The 19,096-nt window shown below is 40.1% G+C and overlaps 1 protein-coding gene across 1 annotated transcript in view; it reads left to right on the top strand.

Annotated features, from left to right (window-relative positions):
- The window catches only part of LOC147892450 (putative apyrase 5), a 77,001-nt gene extending 73,545 nt beyond the window's left edge, over positions 1 to 3,456 (top strand). The window contains exon 8 of the mRNA XM_087387116.1: positions 2,993 to 3,456. Within this exon, the coding sequence (XP_087243242.1) occupies positions 2,993 to 3,257 (265 nt within the window). The 3' untranslated portion in view covers positions 3,258 to 3,456. The remainder of the gene's footprint in view (positions 1 to 2,992) is intronic.
- The last annotated feature ends 15,640 nt before the right edge of the window (positions 3,457 to 19,096 follow it).

Genomic DNA, 19,096 nt, shown 5'->3' with positions numbered 1-19,096 from the left:
CGGCCAGGCTTGATAACAAGACCTATCAAAGCCAATACATATGGCTCCCACAGTACATCCCCCCTTGGCTTCATAACAGGACATGTTAGGAAGCCACACACCAAAATAGGAAAACCAATTCGTCTTTTTAGGAGGACTATCCAAGGCAGAGGACCTTTAGACTCAATGAAAACCAACCACTCAATACATATCATTTTAGGGGAACTACTCAGGGCAGAGGACCCCAAAATAACATCAAGCATGTAGTAATAAAAAAATAGATCTCTTATGATAAGAGATGTCCTCCAAGTAGCCATTGCACATGTGCACATCCCTACGAGACGATGAAGCGCTAGGTAGGAATGCCCCAAAAGATGTGACGGTGAAGTCCATGGGGTAGCTAAATGGAGTACTCACATAGTGACTCTCAAAATGGCTAAGGGAGAGCCACCGATGTTGAAGTAGAGGCCGGAGGTGTCACGAGCACTTTGAGGAGCCAATCAATGTGTACCACGGGCACCACGAGTACTCGGAGAGGTGATCAAAGAAGTCAAGGAGTAACCGGGACTCACATCAAGCTCGAAGCAATGGACCAATCGGAGAAGTCACTATAGTGTAGTGTGTCAAAGTAGTGTAAGAGTGCTTACATCATGCTGGAAGCATCTTCACTTCTAATGCAATAGTAGAAAGTGGCGATTCACCTCGGGTACGGGCAAGTCGAATTGAGGAAGAGATGCCCCTAGCTGAGAGCTCAACAAATGGGACTGTTAGAGCTAGAGCTGCGTGGGCAGCTGAAGTGAGTGGAAGCAGCAGATATGTGGGCAGCAGGAGTTACGTTTGGAGCAGTGTGGGCAGCAGCAGCAGCAGAGAATGGCACACTTTTGGAGAGAAGAATGGCAGGCAGAAGAGAAGCAGGGTGGCAGGCAGAGAGGTGGGCAAAATGGCGAAAGAAATGGCAGCTCAGTTGGCTGAGAAATGGCGGGTGCTGCAGCTCCACGCGGTCCTTCCTTGCTGAGGCTCAAGGTAGAAGAGGGAGTACTCAAGGAAGGAGAGGAGAAGAGAGCTAAGGTGGAGAGAAACTCATGAGGAGAGGGAGTGGAGGAGCTAGCCTCTCCATAGGTCTGAGATGGGCTTCAAGACCCCCTCATTCCTCGAGGAAAGCTGGCTCTGATACCATATGAAGAGACCTAGTAGCTAGCTAGGAACGGAATGGGAAATATGGAAAGCATAATGAAAGGCAAAGTGGAAAGGAAAATGAAAGAACAAGTGCTAGGCAATGATAACCAAAATACTCACATGATATAAAGCTTGATGTTGACTGATGTGATAGACAATAGACAAGTACAACACTATATAGTGTGACACTAGACTCTAGAAAGCCATAGTGTATATGGGATAACTCCCAATATGACACGTGGCATGTCTAGGACTCACTAGACTATAAAACACACCTAGACCACCTAGAACAATCATTTTAGACTCACTTTGGCTTCATATTCCAACATATACTACATAATGATGTTGGTGTCAAACAAGGATGTCCAGTCTCGGACTTTATATGCTTGTTTATTGGTGAGCTAGATGAGTGACTGAGTACACAGAATGTGGCAACGAATTAGATCACAAGATACATATTTCTGTCACCACTGCTGATGATCTAAATGATTGTGCATACCTTGACCAAGGTAATGTGTATACTGATCAGGGACCTGAAAGTTAAGAAAGGAAGGGTTTTCTTTAGTGACTTAGCCACAGTAGTGAAGAGCCGTCTTAAGGCTTTCTCTCTTTCAACAAGATCTTTTGACTAAGTAAAAATAAAGCTAAAGCTTCCAATTGACCATATCCAGCTCAAAGAAAATGACAGGAGTCCCTGGATAGAATACCTAAAGCACAACAAAATGGGAACAAATTTCTAGAGCAAGGGATCCCTAACTAGCAAAGAGCCAGATAGGGGAGAAGTAATGCCGCTATAAACCACGGTCCACATGTGCCAGGAGAGAGTATTGTCAGGCTGGTTCCAAGTTCTTGAAAATATTGTATGACCGTCGTGGGCTACTTGATAATTTACTGAAGTCAGTCTGGCATTGTAGAGCCCATGTTATGTACGAACCAAACTGGGAGGGGCAGCTCTGTATGTTCAACAGGTGTACAAGCACACGGCAGTTTATATCCCTTACCTGCTGAAGAGCTAGGCAAGCTGCAAGCATATGTGCCTTAGACTCCCCCATGCCAAATGAGGTGCGCAGTCATGCTCATAGGCAAAATGATTCCTTCTTAGTCTCACCTCCTAATCTAGTCCAAATATACCTCCTAGAAATTCGTTTTATGGGCTGAAAGTGTATGGTTATTTTTTCTTGCTCAGTGGGATGTTTAGAAATGCTGGCCAAAAGCTCTTTCTGAATGAGAGGATTAGCATGTGCCTTTGCTACATGATCTTGCTGTGTGTTTTGGTTGAGCATAACAGATTTGTCATCACTTGTCCCTCTCTGTTTGCTTTTTATTTGAATAGTCTATACCGTTTGTCACTCCCTCCTCAGAATCTGTCCCTCTCATACAATGTTTCAAGTAGAGCATTTCATTTGACAGCTTTGATGACTTGGTAAAGGATTTTTGAACGACTCTTCCAAACAGGGGGAAGCCCTCCTGTTTTGGAGGTACATATCTGCTGTTATGTTTGAACATGCATCATGGTGCTGGCAGATTTGTTTTCACCATTTTTATGTTTATTCTAGGGCTTCTTGTTTTTTGAAAAAAGAAAGTGGAGAAAGAGAAAAAGGAAAACTGCAGTGAGAGGCCTTTGTGGCAGTACACTTCTTCAGGGTTTTGATTCATCCACATTGAATCACAATCTCAACTGGGTTCTTTCCAATTCACTGAGTTTCTCACACAAATAATTTTCAGTACAAGCAGATCTTTATTTCGTTGCTTCTTTGTACTGGATGCAAACAAATTTTCTGAGCTGATTTCTTTTGAGGTCAATGATCTATGGCTGATAAGGCTGATTTATCTACAGGGCCATGTTCACAAATCAGGTCGGGAAAGTTTCATTGGATTGGGCTTTAGGTGCATTGATTGTTAAGATGAAGGAAGATTATCTTCATGAAAGTTCGGCAGACATGTTTGAAGACTACCGAACCATTTTTTCATTCTTATCTCTTTCTTTGGTTGTTGGATTCGCTGTTCTTATTTTTTACTGGTGGCGAAGACCACACATGAAAACAATTTATGATTTAGAGAAAGGCAGGTACATCACAACTATTGCTCGTAGTCTGAAATAAATTCTCTTATATTATATAACAACTAAATATCATCATGGTACAGAATTCGTATTCATTTATATGGCCAAGTTAGCTTTTTTGTAGGTCAACATTGCATGTCATTGCTGTCTTCAGTCCATGATAGCTTGCATACTATCTTGTTCAATAGCCAGAAGTTTTCACAGAATTGAGCATAACTGTATTCAACAATACTGTAGTAATGGACACCCGAGCACTGTTTAATACTGCGTTTAGCATATAACGAAGTTGAGACTACTGTCTGCAAATCCATATTATCTGCGTACACACGTCTTCCATAAGGTGTTACTATGAAATTTTAAAGGATAAGCTTAATTGTGCTGATTTGCTGCTCTAAAAATTATTTCAGTTTGACTGACCTATAATCAATCTCACCCAAAACAAGTTTAATGATCAGTGTTCCTGTATTGCCAAGACAGCCTTCCAAGGGTTCTCTTTAGGACCCTTTTGCATATTGGAAAGGCTTCTTGCATCAGCATGATGAGTTATTTAATTCCAAAGGAAGGAGATCATTGTTATAGCCGTTTGTAGTAGTTGCACTTACTACATCATCCAAGGGATCGGGGGGATTTTGTTTTTTTCTGCATCCCTCTTTACCATTGAGACCACCTCTCTTGGACCCCTTGCCATCCTACGGAGTTGCACTTCCTCTTAGCAAAATTATATGAGCAAGGTTTTATGAGCGATTCAAGATTAGCAATACACTCAAGGAGTGTTTAGTGGAGAAACTATCTTGGAAATTCATTCTATGTCTTATATGTCTTCATTTTCATTCTGGAGTGTTTAGTAATACACAATTTGTCGGCTATTTGTAGAGTGTTTAGGAGAACGAATTTTACAAATTTGTCTATACTAGAATTATTAAGTACAATTACAAAGCCAATGACTCAATAATTAAATACCATGCTTCCATCAAACCATAGCTTATTATACCTCCTCTACATAGAGTTTTCTTATCGCTCTTTGTGACTTCCATTAGACGCTTTTGGAGTCAATGATTATTTCACTAAAAGGTGAAAAATCTACTAAGACTAAATATATATTATGATTATTTTTTACTCTTAAAAATTCAATTTCAGAATTTCATACTCTAAATGATATAATTTGTAATGTATAACCTTCTAAATGTGCTCAAATGCCATTTTTCGTTCGATTTGAGTGGCTAAATGACTATATTTAGACATTGGATGTTAAAGTTATGACATTTAAAAAAATGTTGTTGTGAAACTACCTTGAAAGGCTTCTTACAAATGGCTTTCTTTCGAAACCCTCCCCATGAAGAGGGGTGATGAGTGTTTCTTCAAAGTCCTAGGTACTTTCATGATGAAACTAGTTCCTTAAATGAGCTTCTTTGGAGAACGTTCCCATGAAAAGGAGTTATGAGAGGTTTTCTTCAAGTATAGTCCCCTGTCAAATAGGAGTTATGAGGGGATTTTTTTAAAGAAACCCAATCTACACGTGGGTTTTTTCAAATTCCTTTCCATCCTAGTATCCACCATGCCTAATATCATTGTCATTGTTCGATGAAGTTCTCTATCTTTGTGCTAAGATCTATGGACACAATAGACATTCTCATTTGAAGTGGAGATGTTCTGTTTTTGTAATTAACTATAAACATATAGTTTCTCTAAGAAACATGGTTTTAGTAACATATCCTAATATGCCTTTTTTTCAAGTAAAAATGTGAAATGTTTATCCTTCGCTCAGACAAGGGTCACCTACCCATCCTACTAATCATGACATCATCGCCATCTCTTTTGGTGCATTATGAACATTTTATTAAGGTATTCAGTCATTCATAGTAACATATCATTCTCACTCTCTTGTGAAGTCATGATTTTTTATACAATATTGGGAGTATTAGAGTCAAGATGTATGAGAAATGAGAGCAATTTCAAATTTTACTTTAGGTTCTATAGCTAACATAGGATTAATACATGGTCATGGTCAAGCAAAATCTCATGGCCACGAAATTCTTGATTCAAAGTGGGCTAAATATCAATGATGTTATATATTCCCGCTCCTATTTGGTATGTGTCCTCTTGTTCTATTTTGACCCATTCAACATCAAATGGAACTAATTTTCTTTAGTAGTGATAGGGGTGGTTCCTATGTCACCCAAGACAAAGTGGCATGGAGCACATTGACTCCTTGTAGACCTACTGGAGGCTTTGAGGTTTTAAATCCAAATCTACACAGCAAGACCTAAATGGTTGAACTTAAAGTTTTTTCAACATTGGTGGCATTTTTTCCCTCCTGGTTCAAAATCTCTTTTAACCAAAGGAGGAGCTCACATTGGGAAGTTCTTGGTTTTCCTCCTCTATGCTTAAGACTTATGCTTGCTCTATGTGTTTAGTATATCTATTCTTAGTGTATGGGAGATGAGAACTGTTTTGAGCCGCATTGAGAGACAGAGAGAGAGAGAGAGAGAGAGAGAGAGAGAGAGAGTCCTTTTTACTCCGTATAGAAGTGATGCCAAGGAGCCAATCCGATCTAAAAGCAACTGTCATGTCAGGAGTCGAACACCCATGATGGACACAAACCAAAGCCTCAACCATCAAGACTTACGCATGGTTTACAAAACTTGGTGGGGAAGGATGACTTCGTGAGCAGCGATACCAATGATCCTAGCTAGACTCATTCGAAGTGATTCCTATGCTAGGATTGAACACACATGCGATGACACAAACTGGAGCATCAACCACCAAGACCCACTTGGGTTTTACACAAATTGGTGGGAAGGATGGCTTATACAACACGAGATAGAGTTCTTTATCCTTCATAGAAGTGATGCCAATGATGCAATTCTAACTCGTCCAAAGCGATTCCTAGGCCAGGATTCCAACACACACACGACACAAACCAGAGCCTCAACCACTAAGACCATCACAGAATTTATAAAACAGGATGGGGAAGGATGGCTTATATAGTACAAGATAGAGTTCTTTTTCCTTCCTAGCAACAATGCCATGGAGCCAAATTTTGACTCATTCGAAGTGATTCCTACACACATGATGACATCGGAGCCTCAATGCGAGAGAGAGAGAGAGAGAGAGAGAGAGAGAGAGAGAGAGAGAGAGAGAAAGAAAGAAATTTTATTAGAGTCTTTGGAAGACCGATGGGTCTATGAGACTGAAAGAAAACCTGAGACAAATCCCAATAAGGGTAGAGCTACTAAAACGAGCATCATCACCTTTCCTTCCAACAACCTTTTTATAGCTTCAAAAGGAGATTATTTGCCATTTCTTGACCCCCTTTTGGGTGCCCTTAAACTTGCCCATCCCTTGAAGTGCTCCTCTGACTTGATCTCCTGATGATCGTATAGGATGCAGATGCAAACCTCTCTGGGTATCCCCTTTGCCCCACCACTCTCATTAAGGAGTGAGTGTGATGAGATGCGAAGCTGTCCGATCAATATCCTCAAGGAATGGGGGAGGTAGATCTATCAATATCCTGGCAAGTTGATGAAGCCCTCTGCTGAAATCCATAGGCAATGGTCTTTGTAAAAATTGAGCTTCATAGGGGAGCTCATGAGGTGCCAACCGAGACCTGAATGTGTGTAGGAGATACTCTCCGGTGACTTGCTTCACCTCGTGATATGTGAACGACATGGAGGGAACCTTAACATCGTACTGGAAGGGAGGTAGCATGCCTATGTGGAGCCCTAGATTCTCAAACCATCTACATATACATGCATACCTACACCTCTGGTCACCCTCTACTGCCAATGCCATGGATGAGGGAAAGGCCAACCAAGGGAGCTTGCATCACCTTGTGGTGCAGGAACCATATTGTCTAATGTGGTGGAGATATGTGATAACCTGAAACATTGCATTGGTTGGGATGCTCCAAACTCAACTAGGACTATCTGATGTGGGACCTAAGGCTTATTGCAAATCATCCATGAAAGTATGAGAACCTAAAGCTTCTCAACTCGAGCCCAATTTATCTCTGCTGGGTCTAGCCCCCAACAAGGGCTATCATACATACTTGCTAGTTGGACCAAAGAGTTAAAGAGTAGAGTCTTGGTTTAGGGGTCTTGGAAGTGAGAATGAAAGCACTACCGCTTGATTCTAACCAGTGCGGGGTGCCCCCTGTTGTGGCATTCAAGCTTGTGCTATTGGTTGCATTGTGAAGATTGGGCCCCAAATATTTGTGATAACCCATTTGAAGGTGACACGCTCTTTGTGCATGGCTGCCCGAGACGTGTTGAACATCTTGACCTTGGTTTTACCAAGGTCAACATTCAGGTCATGTGTCTCATAAAAGATATGAAGCGCATCTAAGCATCGCTGGAGACCCTCTACTAAGGAGGAGAGTAAGACCACATTATTTGTGTATAGGAGAATTTGAAGTAAGGAAGCAACCAATCCCTTGTAGGGTCCCTACAAAGAGAGAGAGAGAGAGAGAGAGAGAGAGAGAGAGAGAGAGAGTCAAAACATTTTATTGGAATTCTCTTATCTTGATTGGCAATGATCTATGGGCTTTATTTTAGAAGAAATAGGTTGGTCTGAGTTTGGTATGGATCTTTGAGAGATCTTTTTGCAAATTGGGGCTTGATCATGGTGCCTGCAACGCTGCTAGCTCCATGTTTAGTACATGTTTTTTAAAGCATATAGGAGAAGATGAGATTAGATTGAGCCAGGTTGCTCCCTCTTGCATCTCTATCCCAGAACGAGTATCCCATCGGACCTTTACATCATGCACTTCATTTAGAGCATTATCCTCCTTATCCCCATATTTCTCATTACCAGCCTCTTTGATGTCCTCTGTTACTAGATGATACTCCTTTCCTCTACAACAATACTTCTTCTCCAACACACCTTCCCTTTCTTCCAACGATCCTCCTCTACAACACTCCTTTCCTTCCAACAACCTTTTTATAGCTTTAAAAGAAGATTATTTGCCATTTCTTGACCCCCTTTTGGGTGCCCTTAAATTTGCCTATCCCTTGAACTCAAATTACTTTGTTGCTTGACATTTCTTGCAACTCCAACTCTTGCTTTCCATCCTAAACTCTGACTGTCTCCTTACTCTCTTGCTTTCCATCCTAAACTCCGATTGTCTCATTATTCTCTTGAAGAGGACATGCCTTCACAAGATGCATGTTAGTTTTATATAAAATTGTGCTTTTATCTTGAAATAAAGCACAAACCTAGCTTTATACAATTGTTCATTGTCATTAAGGTATAAATTTGGTTATTTTCAATGAGATTTTGTGCTTTATCATGAGCACAAAAGATTAGTTCTATGATGTTCTCATATTTAAACTTCATGATCGTTTTGTATGTTTATGTGATCTAGATTTTATTGAAGATCTAATTATTATAGTTAAAGAAAAATAATGTTAAGTACATAAAGTTCATGTATTCAATACTTTTTATTGTGTGTTTCATTTTATTGTGAATTAATGTGCCCATATTAAGTTTGAGGACAGTGAGCTATACAAAAGCAAAATTCATTTTACAAGACAAAATACATTGTTCATAACTTAAATAGAAGATTTTATATGCAATAGACTATTATAATCTATTCACATAACCTCCCCCTAAGATTATACCAATACACTACAAAATAATTTTATTGCACATATGATAAACATATCAGATGTTACAACATCAAATACTTAAACATTGAATATTTCATTCCTAAAGAAACCAAAGTAGCAATACATTGAAGGTAAGATTATGTTAAGAGTTCATGCCACATTCTACAAATTCAGATTTATCAATGATAAGAATGAACCCCTAAATCTTTGAGTAGACGAGAAAGCAATCTCATCTAAGTATGAAAAGTAAAGGTCTGATTCAAGCCTTTGCCTCATGCTTTGGCTAAGAGACATAGTCTATACTTAGTCCACAGGGATTGTACCAAGAAGGTCTAACATCATAGGAGGACCCACCAGCTTCTTCATGTTTTCTACCATTATTCCTTTCTCCACTCTCCCATAAATCATACCCTCTAGAGACAAGCATTTGTAGATACTTTGGAGCCATCAAGGACCCTTGGCTTTTCTTTTTGTGCTCATCAAGCAATATTGGCATCCTTTGCTTGATAAAGTCACTGCACAAAATCCATTAGCACAAATCTTCCTTTCTTTAGTGTGCATGTTATGGTGGTCTTAGTTTTGACAAAAAGTTTGATCACCCAATTCTCATTTAAATTCTAAAAACTCAATGCCGAATAATTTGGGTTTTGGTAAGGATTGACCAACTCTTAGTGACACTCTTTGCTTTGCCATTGCAAGAATCATTTGTTGTAAAGGAGTGTGATTGATGTTCTTTCTTCCATCAATAGCCAATAGAGATGTGCTCCATTGTGCATGTGAAATTACATCCAATCATTTGCTGAACATTTGGCCTTATCTTGAAACAAAAGCCACAAAGCAAGAGACATTGCAAACAATTAGAATGGCAAGGTTTTGTATCAAGTGATAACTTTCCAATATAGATGTTGTCAACCAAATATGTCGTCCACTCTCAACTCTTTATTCATACGGTGATTTAGACCTGAAAAATAGAAGACTTGACTACAATTTCAAAAGGACAACACCCTAGTATAACCTCTATCAAAAGTGGATATTAATCCTTAAGGGGCTATAATGTGATTTAATCTTGTATAAAATTTATAAGCTCATAAGGTTGAGGGTATTGTGATGTATTTCTTTGCACATGGAAAGTCAACCGTATCTAATTGTTTAAGTATATTTGCTTCACTTTAGGAGATTAATATTTTTTGTGGTGTTATGGTTTCATGTGCTTTAGTTTATGGATTTCATGTTTTTGTTGTCATGGTTATATGTGCTTTCACTCTATGAGGTGACAAGTGCTTCCATGATTTTGTGGTGTTGTTTGCATGGAATATGACTTGATCTCCTTGAACTTTTTTTCCATCTTTCTTTATATAACCCAACCAAGGATTGTAGTAGCCTTGTAGCTATCAAATTTGCATATATTCCCATCGCCACTTAGGCATCCTCCAAAACATTTTCATACACAACATATTCCACTTCTCTCTTGTCATATTAGAATCAAAAACATCTTATTACACATTAACGACAATGCCACATCATGAATTTGCACAAAGAAGGCCTCAACTCAACCGTTTGCATGAAAGACTTGTACATCCCAAAAAGGGAACCCAATCTTAATGTTTATTACAAGATTATCAATGGGGATTACAATTCCACTTATACAAGGCTATCTTAGTATCTTAGTCACCACTTGCTGCCTTCTAGAATGGACTATGATAAAGCCTTTTTTTGTTGAGTTTGGAGCGAATGAGCTTGTAAGGACATCCCAAATCTTCCACAATTCTCATAGCATCCATTCCGCATGATGCTCAAGGTTTTGTAGTCCTAGATGATCCTCTTAGGAAACATCATGCAATCTGTATCACTTAGAGTTTGAGGTCTATCTCACCAACTTGTCACCACTTTCCATCCAATCCTTCTCCTTGATTGCCTTTCTCTCAAACCAAACTCATCATGACTCAACATTAGCTACTCCTCTGTTAACACCACTTCATGTAATGAAATCATGTGAAAGAAAGTAGAATCAAATGAAATAGCTAGTTTGCCACTTCATATGGTAAAATTCAACGTAAAAGATATGATGATTCCAAACAATGGATATTAAATATTAGTAGTAGATGCATGGAAAGCACTTGAAAACAAATTCCATGCAAACAATGTGTGTGTGCATGTGTGTGAATGCATGCATGTGTGTGCATGTGTGTGCACATGAGAGAGAGAGAGAGAGAGAGAGAGAGAGAGAGAGAGAGTGTGCATGTGTTTCCTCTCTAGACTCTATCCTTACTACTACCTTTTCTTTTGTGTTTTCTCCAATCCATCAAGATTAACATATCCAACCATAACTTTAACCTTGTTTCTAAGTTCATTGGCCCTCAAAGTATTATAAACCAAGATACTTCCTTACCTTGTAAGGTGACTTTTTAAATACACCCAAAGATAAATAAAAAGTCCGCTATATCCATTTACTAGTTTTCATTAAAAAGTCACCCAAAGATAAATTAAAAGTCCTCTATTTCCATTTACTAGTTTTCATTCCTCAATGATGGACATTTCCATGATAACTTTTGTTTCATTTGTCTTATTAAGCTCGAAAATGCTCAACATATATGACATTTCCACTTCATATTACTCATAGTCTACATTTCGGCTCCAAAGACTTGACATTTATTTAAAAAGTCACACATATATCCAAAAGTATTGACCTAAATAACTCCCAAAATTCCAGACAAGGTCCATTCCATCTCTCCACATGGATATGCTACCAGTAAGAGGCACCCAAGAAACTTGTGAAGACTCTCATGGCAATAATCAATGAACCAACCGAGAGACTTGAGAAGAACTAGGTCTCACCATGCAACGAGAAAATTGATCTTTCATGATCTTTCTATCCACATATTTCATTGCATGGCTTCTTGCAATGTGGCAAAATCACTGTCTTCTCATACCTTGGCAAAAGTTTATTCAACCCCTCTACAAGGTTCACACACAACAACTAAGAAATGCCAACATTCCCCCCTACACTTGCCTACAAAGTAGCTTCAATGTACTAAAATTTGAGAAGCACGTTGACTCACCTGCCACCATCCTACCAATTAGCAATGTTAGTACAATGCATGTTGAATGTTAGCACAATGCATGTAAGCAAGCTGCCTACTCAGCATACAATTGGCATCTATGTCAACTTGATAAAGATGCTGACCTCAATGTTAGTACAATGCATGTAAGCTTACTGCCTACTCAGCATACAATTGGCATCTATGTTAACTTGACAAACATGCAGACCTCAAAGCTATTAACAAGATATTCTTTATTTCATTTCTATAGCCCCTCTTTATTTAGAATTTCCTCTCTCCTTGTCATGCATCTTTCAAAAAAATAGTAAATATTCCTTATATTCTAACTTGCTATCTAATAAACTGACATAGTACACTCTTTATCAAGTAAAAACCTTTTCTTGTGTAAGTCAATTATCCATGCTTCATTCTTTGTTCCAAGTATTTCTCGTTGCATCCTTGTTCTTTTAACTTGTTGTACATTAAGTACTTCAATAATTGTGGTTATCTTTTCCTTTTTCTCAAGTTTTCATATACAATATTTGAATGTAGCATGCATTCATCTAGTTCCAATTAGAGTGTTATGCCTAGAGAACCCATGGTGAAGAACCTGCCACACTTTCTTAATAGGAACATAACATTGTTCCCCAATTCTCATTTGGGAAAGTAATTAAATGTATCCTCTAGCCAGACCATATGCTCACAATACTTTAGCACCAAGCTTTCTCTTTTTTTTCTTTGTATTCAACATTTTTACTTAGCCTAACAAAATTGAAATTGTAAAACCCAATGAATCAATAAGTGTGAAGCAAAACTCATTTTTAAGTTTGATCATATGAATTGTTAAAAGTAGGGAGTTGCCAAATCACACTCATACTGACAACTACCATCCAAGCTTAAGTAAGGAACTATAGCTAAAGAAATTGCCAAATTCATATCTTCAATGTCATTTAATAGAAAGAAAATGACCTTGTGATACTAACCTACCATATTTAAGAAGATTGAAGTAAAATAACCTACCCACAATTAATTTAACTAAGGCATGGTCCCTAAATTAGCACGATTCAAATTTTCACTAGGGTTGATTATTTTATCCCTCCCTCCAGACTTGGGGAATGGGCGATGGTCAGACATTTTGGGTCGGAGAGTGGCTCACATCCTCTAGCCAACCGCTAAATTCTAGGAAGTTTCCTTCCCAGAAAGTCCTCCCCTAGCCCATTCTCTTATACAACCCTCTACATTCACAATCCCACCTTGAATGCTCTACTAAGTTTTCAAGGGTAGGGCCCTTGTCTTTTTCTAACAGATTATCTGTACTAAATTTTCAAGGATAGGGCCCTTGTCTTTTTCTATAAATTATCTATGTCTCCCTCACCCTTCCTTGTTCTTCTTTAGCAAGTCATTATTCAAGACCATTATACCTTATGGGGGGTGATTTATTTTAGTTTTCCACTTTCTTCATGATAATACATTCTTTTCATGATTCTCGATGGGGTTTTTCAACATACTTTTCTTCCATGATTTTTGCTTTTACTTCCTATTGGTGCAAACAAAAAAATCCCTCTACTGGAGTGGGCATTTGGGGCAATCCTTCCCATAGCCTCCTCACTCCTTATTACAGGGGGTACCATCATGATCTCCACAAGAAGATTTCTTTTTTAATTTTCTTGCTTCAACATTATTCCAAATTTGAATTAGAAAGCGATTTTCCAATTAATCCCCAACTTGTTCTCATCCTTCCTTCCTTCCCTCTCCCTTCCATAATTCCGTAGTATGGGTCTAGTGTCACATACTTCTATTATGGATGTTGAGAGTGCTCTCAACGAAAGCAAGAACGGAAGAAGGAGAGAGAGAGACAGAGAGCCACACAAGTTTTGGTGGGTGCAGAACCACCCTAATCTTCTTTTTCATTCATTTATATATGTGTTTGAGTATTGTACATAACCGGGGTAAAGGCACAATGACCTTTAACCCCCACAACCTCCCACTTAAAGAACAATGTGCCTTTAAGGGAGAACAACCAGTGAGCATACTATCCAATACCTATCAATACACGACAATACTCAAACCGCTGACTAGGTAGACTCTTCGTCAGCATATCTGCAGGGTTATCATCTGTATGAACCTTGACAAGCTCTATGCGCTTGTCCTCAAGTACCTCCTTGATGAAATGGTACCTGACCTCAATGTGTTTGGTCTTTGCATGAAAGACCGAATTCCGTGCTAGCTGAATAGCACTCATGGAATCACTATGCAATGTCGGTACACCTGTATGAATCCCCAAATCTCCCACTAGCCGATCAAGCCATATAGCCTCCTTGCAACCCTCTGTGGCTGCAACATACTCAGCCTCTGTGGTAGACAAAGCAATGCACTTCTGTGCGCGAGACATCCACGACACTGCACCACCTGCAAAGGTGAACACATAACTAGAAGTGGATCTCCTACTATCCACATGCCCTGCATAGTCTGAATCTGTGTACCCAAGTACACGCATGTCTCCTTTACCAAAGCAGATGCACATCTCCTTGGTACCCTTCATGTACCTCATGATGCACTTAACTGCCTCCCAATGCCTCTTTCCTGGATTAGCCATATACCGGCTAACAACTCCCACTGCAAATGCAATGTCTGGTCTAGTAGCTATCATAGCATACATAAGACTCCCAACTGCTGATGCATAAGGAACCTTGGCCATCATGGCCCTTTCCTCATCTGATTTGGGACTATCTGTATGACTCAGTTTCACATATGGAGGCAATGGAGTACTCACTGCCTTCCCCCCGTCCATATTAAAACGCTGTAATACTTTTGTAACATACTCTTTTTGTGAAAGCCAAAGGAGTTTCCTACTCCGATCACGCGCGATGCGCATACCAAGAACATGACCTGCAAGTCCCAAATCCTTCATATCAAAGGCCTCATGCAACTTGGCCTTTAATGCATCTAGCTCATAAGTATTCTTGCTAGCCAATAGCATATCATCCACATATAGTGCCAGGATTATCAGGCTATTATCCTTAGCCCTTTTAGTGTAGAGGCAGTGATCAATATCACTCCTTCTAAAACGCTGGGACCGAATGAAAGCATCAAACTTCTGATACCATTCTCTAGGTGCTTGCTTAAGACCATAGAGACTCTTCTTCAGCTTGCAAACTAAATTCTCTTTGCCCTTTTCTTCAAAGCCTTCTGGCTGCACCATGTAAATTTCCTCATGCAAGTCCCCATGCAAGAAAGTTGTCTTGACATCCATCTGCATAAGCTCCATATCCTCTGCTGCCACTAGTCCAAGCATGCATCTAAGTGTGGTCATCTTCACAACTGGAGAGAATATCTCATCAAAGTCCACACCCTTCTCTTGCTTGAACCCTTTAGCAACCAAATGGGCCTTGTACCTAGGCACATCATTACCTGTGACCTTCATTTTGTAGACCCATTTACATGGCAAGGCGTTCTTTCCATGTGGCAAAGAAACCAAGTCCCAAGTCTTATTCTTCATAAGTGAACTCATCTTTGATTGCATAGCATACTTCCACTTGCGTTGATCCTCATGCATCATAGCCTCTTTGTAGCAAGAAGGCTCCCCGCAATCAGTAAGCATCACATAGTCTACCCCTGGAACAAACCTATCAGGCGGTCTAGACACTCTAGATGATCTTCTCGATGGCATTTCAGCTTGCTATCCCACCTGCATATCAGCCACATTTGGCTCATCATTTCCACCAATAGATGATCCATCATCTACCCTTGATTGTATACCTGTGGGAGTACTTGGTGGTACCATTTCTTGCACATTTAGTGCATGGACAGCTTGCTGTCTATCAACATATGCAGGTGGATTCACATCCTGGAAAGTGATTCTCCTCATTTCCACATCCCTCATGGGTGCCTCATGCATCTTCTTCTCATTGAAGACCACATCATGGCTGCGTATGATCTTCTTTGCTTCTGGATCCCAGAGACGATAGCCCATCTCTCCACTTTCACCATAACCCAGAAAGATGCATTTCCTAGACTTAGGATCTAGCTTCTTTCGAAGCTCTTTTGGCACATGTGCATATGCCTCACACCCAAATATACGCAAATGAGAGTAAGAGGGCTTCTTGCCACTCCATGCCTCTTCAGGAATACCACCATCCAAACTCTTACTAGGTGATCTATTGATCACATGCACTGTAGTCTTCATTGCCTCAGCCCAAAACCACCAGAAAGACTTGCATTAGAAAGCATGCATTGCAACCTTTCTTGAATGGTACGGTTCATCTTTTCTGCAACTGGATTTTGCTCTGGAGTACGAGGGGATGTGAGCTCCCTCTTAATCCCACGTGTATCACAGAAATGCTGAAAGTCATGAGAGAGATACTCTCCACCATTGTCAGTCCGTAGGCATTTAAGCGTTCTACCTGACTGATTCTCAACCAAGGCCAGCCATTTCTGAAATACCTGGAACACATCACTCTTCCGGGCATCATCAATGTATGTCACATAATATTCAGCCCCGCCTAATGACCATGTAGGCATGGGACCACATACGTCTGAATGCACCAAATCAAGCATTTCAAACTCTTTCTTTCCTTTTCTTTTATGGGCTGATTTAGTCTGCTTCCCATAGAGACAGTGCTCACAAAATTCAAAATCAGAGAAACTCAAATGCGGTACATAACCCAAACGGCATAAGAGTTTCATTCCATTCTGGCTCATGTGCCCCAACCTGCAATGCCACAAAGAAGTGCTTGGCTGCTCGGTTATTGCAACAACATGATCAAATACCCCTGATACATGTAAGGGATACAAAGTCCCACACTTGGCACCCCTAGCCAAAAGCATAGAGCCCTTCTGAATTTTCCAACTCTGAAAGCCAAAAGTGGTGTGAAAACCAGCATCATCTAGCTGACCCACTGAAATAAGACTCTTGGTCAACTTAGGCACATGTCTCACATGTTTCAAAACAAATGCAGACCCATTTGCAAAAGAAAACTTTATGTCAGCTGCTCCCACTATGTCACATGCATAGTCATTTCCAAGATGCACACAACCTGTCTTTCCACTATCATAAGTGGAGAACCATTCCCTATGGGGAGTAACATGGAATGAAGCACCAGAATCCAAAATCCAATCCTGGGAATATGCATCATCTGAAGTGGTAAGCAACTCTGCAGATAAAGTAGACATGAAGAGAACATCATTGTCACTATCATGTGTGACTGCATTGATCTCCTCGATCTTCACTTTTTCTTTGTCCTCCCTTGGACTCTCTTCCTTTTGATTTGCACCCCAATTTGCATTCTTTTTCTTATCCTTTTGCTCTCTTTTCAGCTTGTAGCAATCCTTTTTCATATGGCCCTTCTTGCCACAGTGGTAACACTCAATGTTTCGTGCCCTGGATTTGCTACGAGACTTCCCTCTTTCTTGGGACTTCCCCCTGAACTGTGATCTGCCCCTTTGCACATTTAAGGCTGCATCCTGCTTGTTGCCATCCATAGACTTCCGTCTAATCTCCTCGGCCAACAAGCTACCCACAACATCATCAAATTTCAGTACTCCACCAGGTGCAGAGTTACTGACAGCTGTACGGAAGGTATCCCATGAGGATGGCAATGAACATAAGAGAAATATTGCCTTAGTCTCCGCATCAAAATTCATTTTCTAAGCCTGAAGCTGGCTGAAAATAATATTGAATTCATTCAAGTGAGAAGCAATGGAGACCCCTTCCTTCATCTGCAGCTCAAACAACCTCTTCATGAGGTAAACTTTATTAGAGGCAGTTTCCTTCTCATAAGTGGCACACAGTTTCTTCCACAAATCTTCCGTAGTCTGCTCAGATGAAATAACCTGACTCTGCAAGATGAAGTCTAATAGTAGACTTTGCTAATGCATCCAACTCATTCCAATCATCCTCAGACATATTTGCAGGCTTAGCTTCAATCCCTGCCAAGGGTTTAATCTGCTTCTTTTGAATAAGCACATCCCTTATTTGTTCTTTCCACAAAGAAAAGTTTGTCCCATCAAACTTTTTAATGCTGAAAAACTCCTTTTCAGACATGGAAGAGGATGCCATGATGCAAATAAAGCAAAATCCCAAATGCTAGTGCCTCAAGAGAGAATCACACCAAATACTAGGTGCACCCAAATGTGTATGCCACAATAGAGTGAAATATCACCAAAATTCAAAGCTCAAAGCATCAAAAGATGCATCTGACTCATGTGCATATACTATGCATCCATATGAGCAAATCTGGCCCAAAAGAAAATGCCAATAAGTGCCAAATGACTCAAGCATAAACACCGTCCACTGGTATATGCATCAATAATATCTCATCCAAGAGAGCATAGCACTATCAGTGCATCACCTGCAAAGTGTCAAAGCTGTCCCTCAGCTTAAAATAGCATCCATGTGCAAAGCGTCCATAAAAATAGCATCCCACAAGGCAATTTGGGCCTATCAGCGCATCCAATAAGGACCGCAATGCATCCAAATGGCCTATAAATCATCCACTGCAACCCAATGCACACCACGAATGAGCGCACACAACTCAAACTGCAACCAGAGTGATCTGCATAAGGTATGCTCAAGAAATCATAGTCCCACGGTAATGAGCGCTACTTAAAATAGAACCTGAGATGCCTCAAAACATGGGCGCCATCGCATAATTGGACTCGGCAAAAAAATCTGCAAATATCTCTCTTCTGTCAGAACTCCAAAATCCCAACCGATGAGTGAGAAATGGGAGTCAATACTTATCCACTGCCATGTGGCATAAATCTAAGGTTTCAAAACCTTAGAATGAAAAATGCATAACAGAGAGACGAAATCGAATACACAGAGATCTATAACTCTGAAAATCCTCCACCGAATCGCGCAAGAATTGACAGGTTGGGGTTTTTGGGCGTCCGGAACGCAATGGGATAGACGGTTTTGGAAACCGTGGTCTCAATCACTGGGTCCAACACACGGGCTGAAAAACGTTTTTTGAAACAGAGCTGTTTGTAAACTCCACCGGAGTGCGAATGATGAGCAACATAGAAGTTTTAGGACCTCCTGAGTCCACCGGAACTGACAAATCTGCAAATGGTTGCTCCAAACTTGAGTTCTAACACCCGGGCAAAAAACGCAGGAATTGACACAGTGAGTCAAAAATCCAATGAAATGATCCCAGATTCAAGAATGAAGGTGTTTCCAAGCTCCTGAAATAATGTGGACACCAAAAGCAAGCAATAGTTGCCTCTACAAGTCA

This window comes from Dipteris shenzhenensis, chromosome 16 (genome assembly GCF_047967505.1).
Source record: "Dipteris shenzhenensis isolate YYH24624 ecotype China chromosome 16, Dip_SZ_1.0, whole genome shotgun sequence".
Classification (NCBI taxonomy): Eukaryota; Viridiplantae; Streptophyta; class Polypodiopsida; order Gleicheniales; family Dipteridaceae; genus Dipteris; species Dipteris shenzhenensis.
This window is presented reverse-complemented; position numbering and strand designations above follow the sequence as displayed.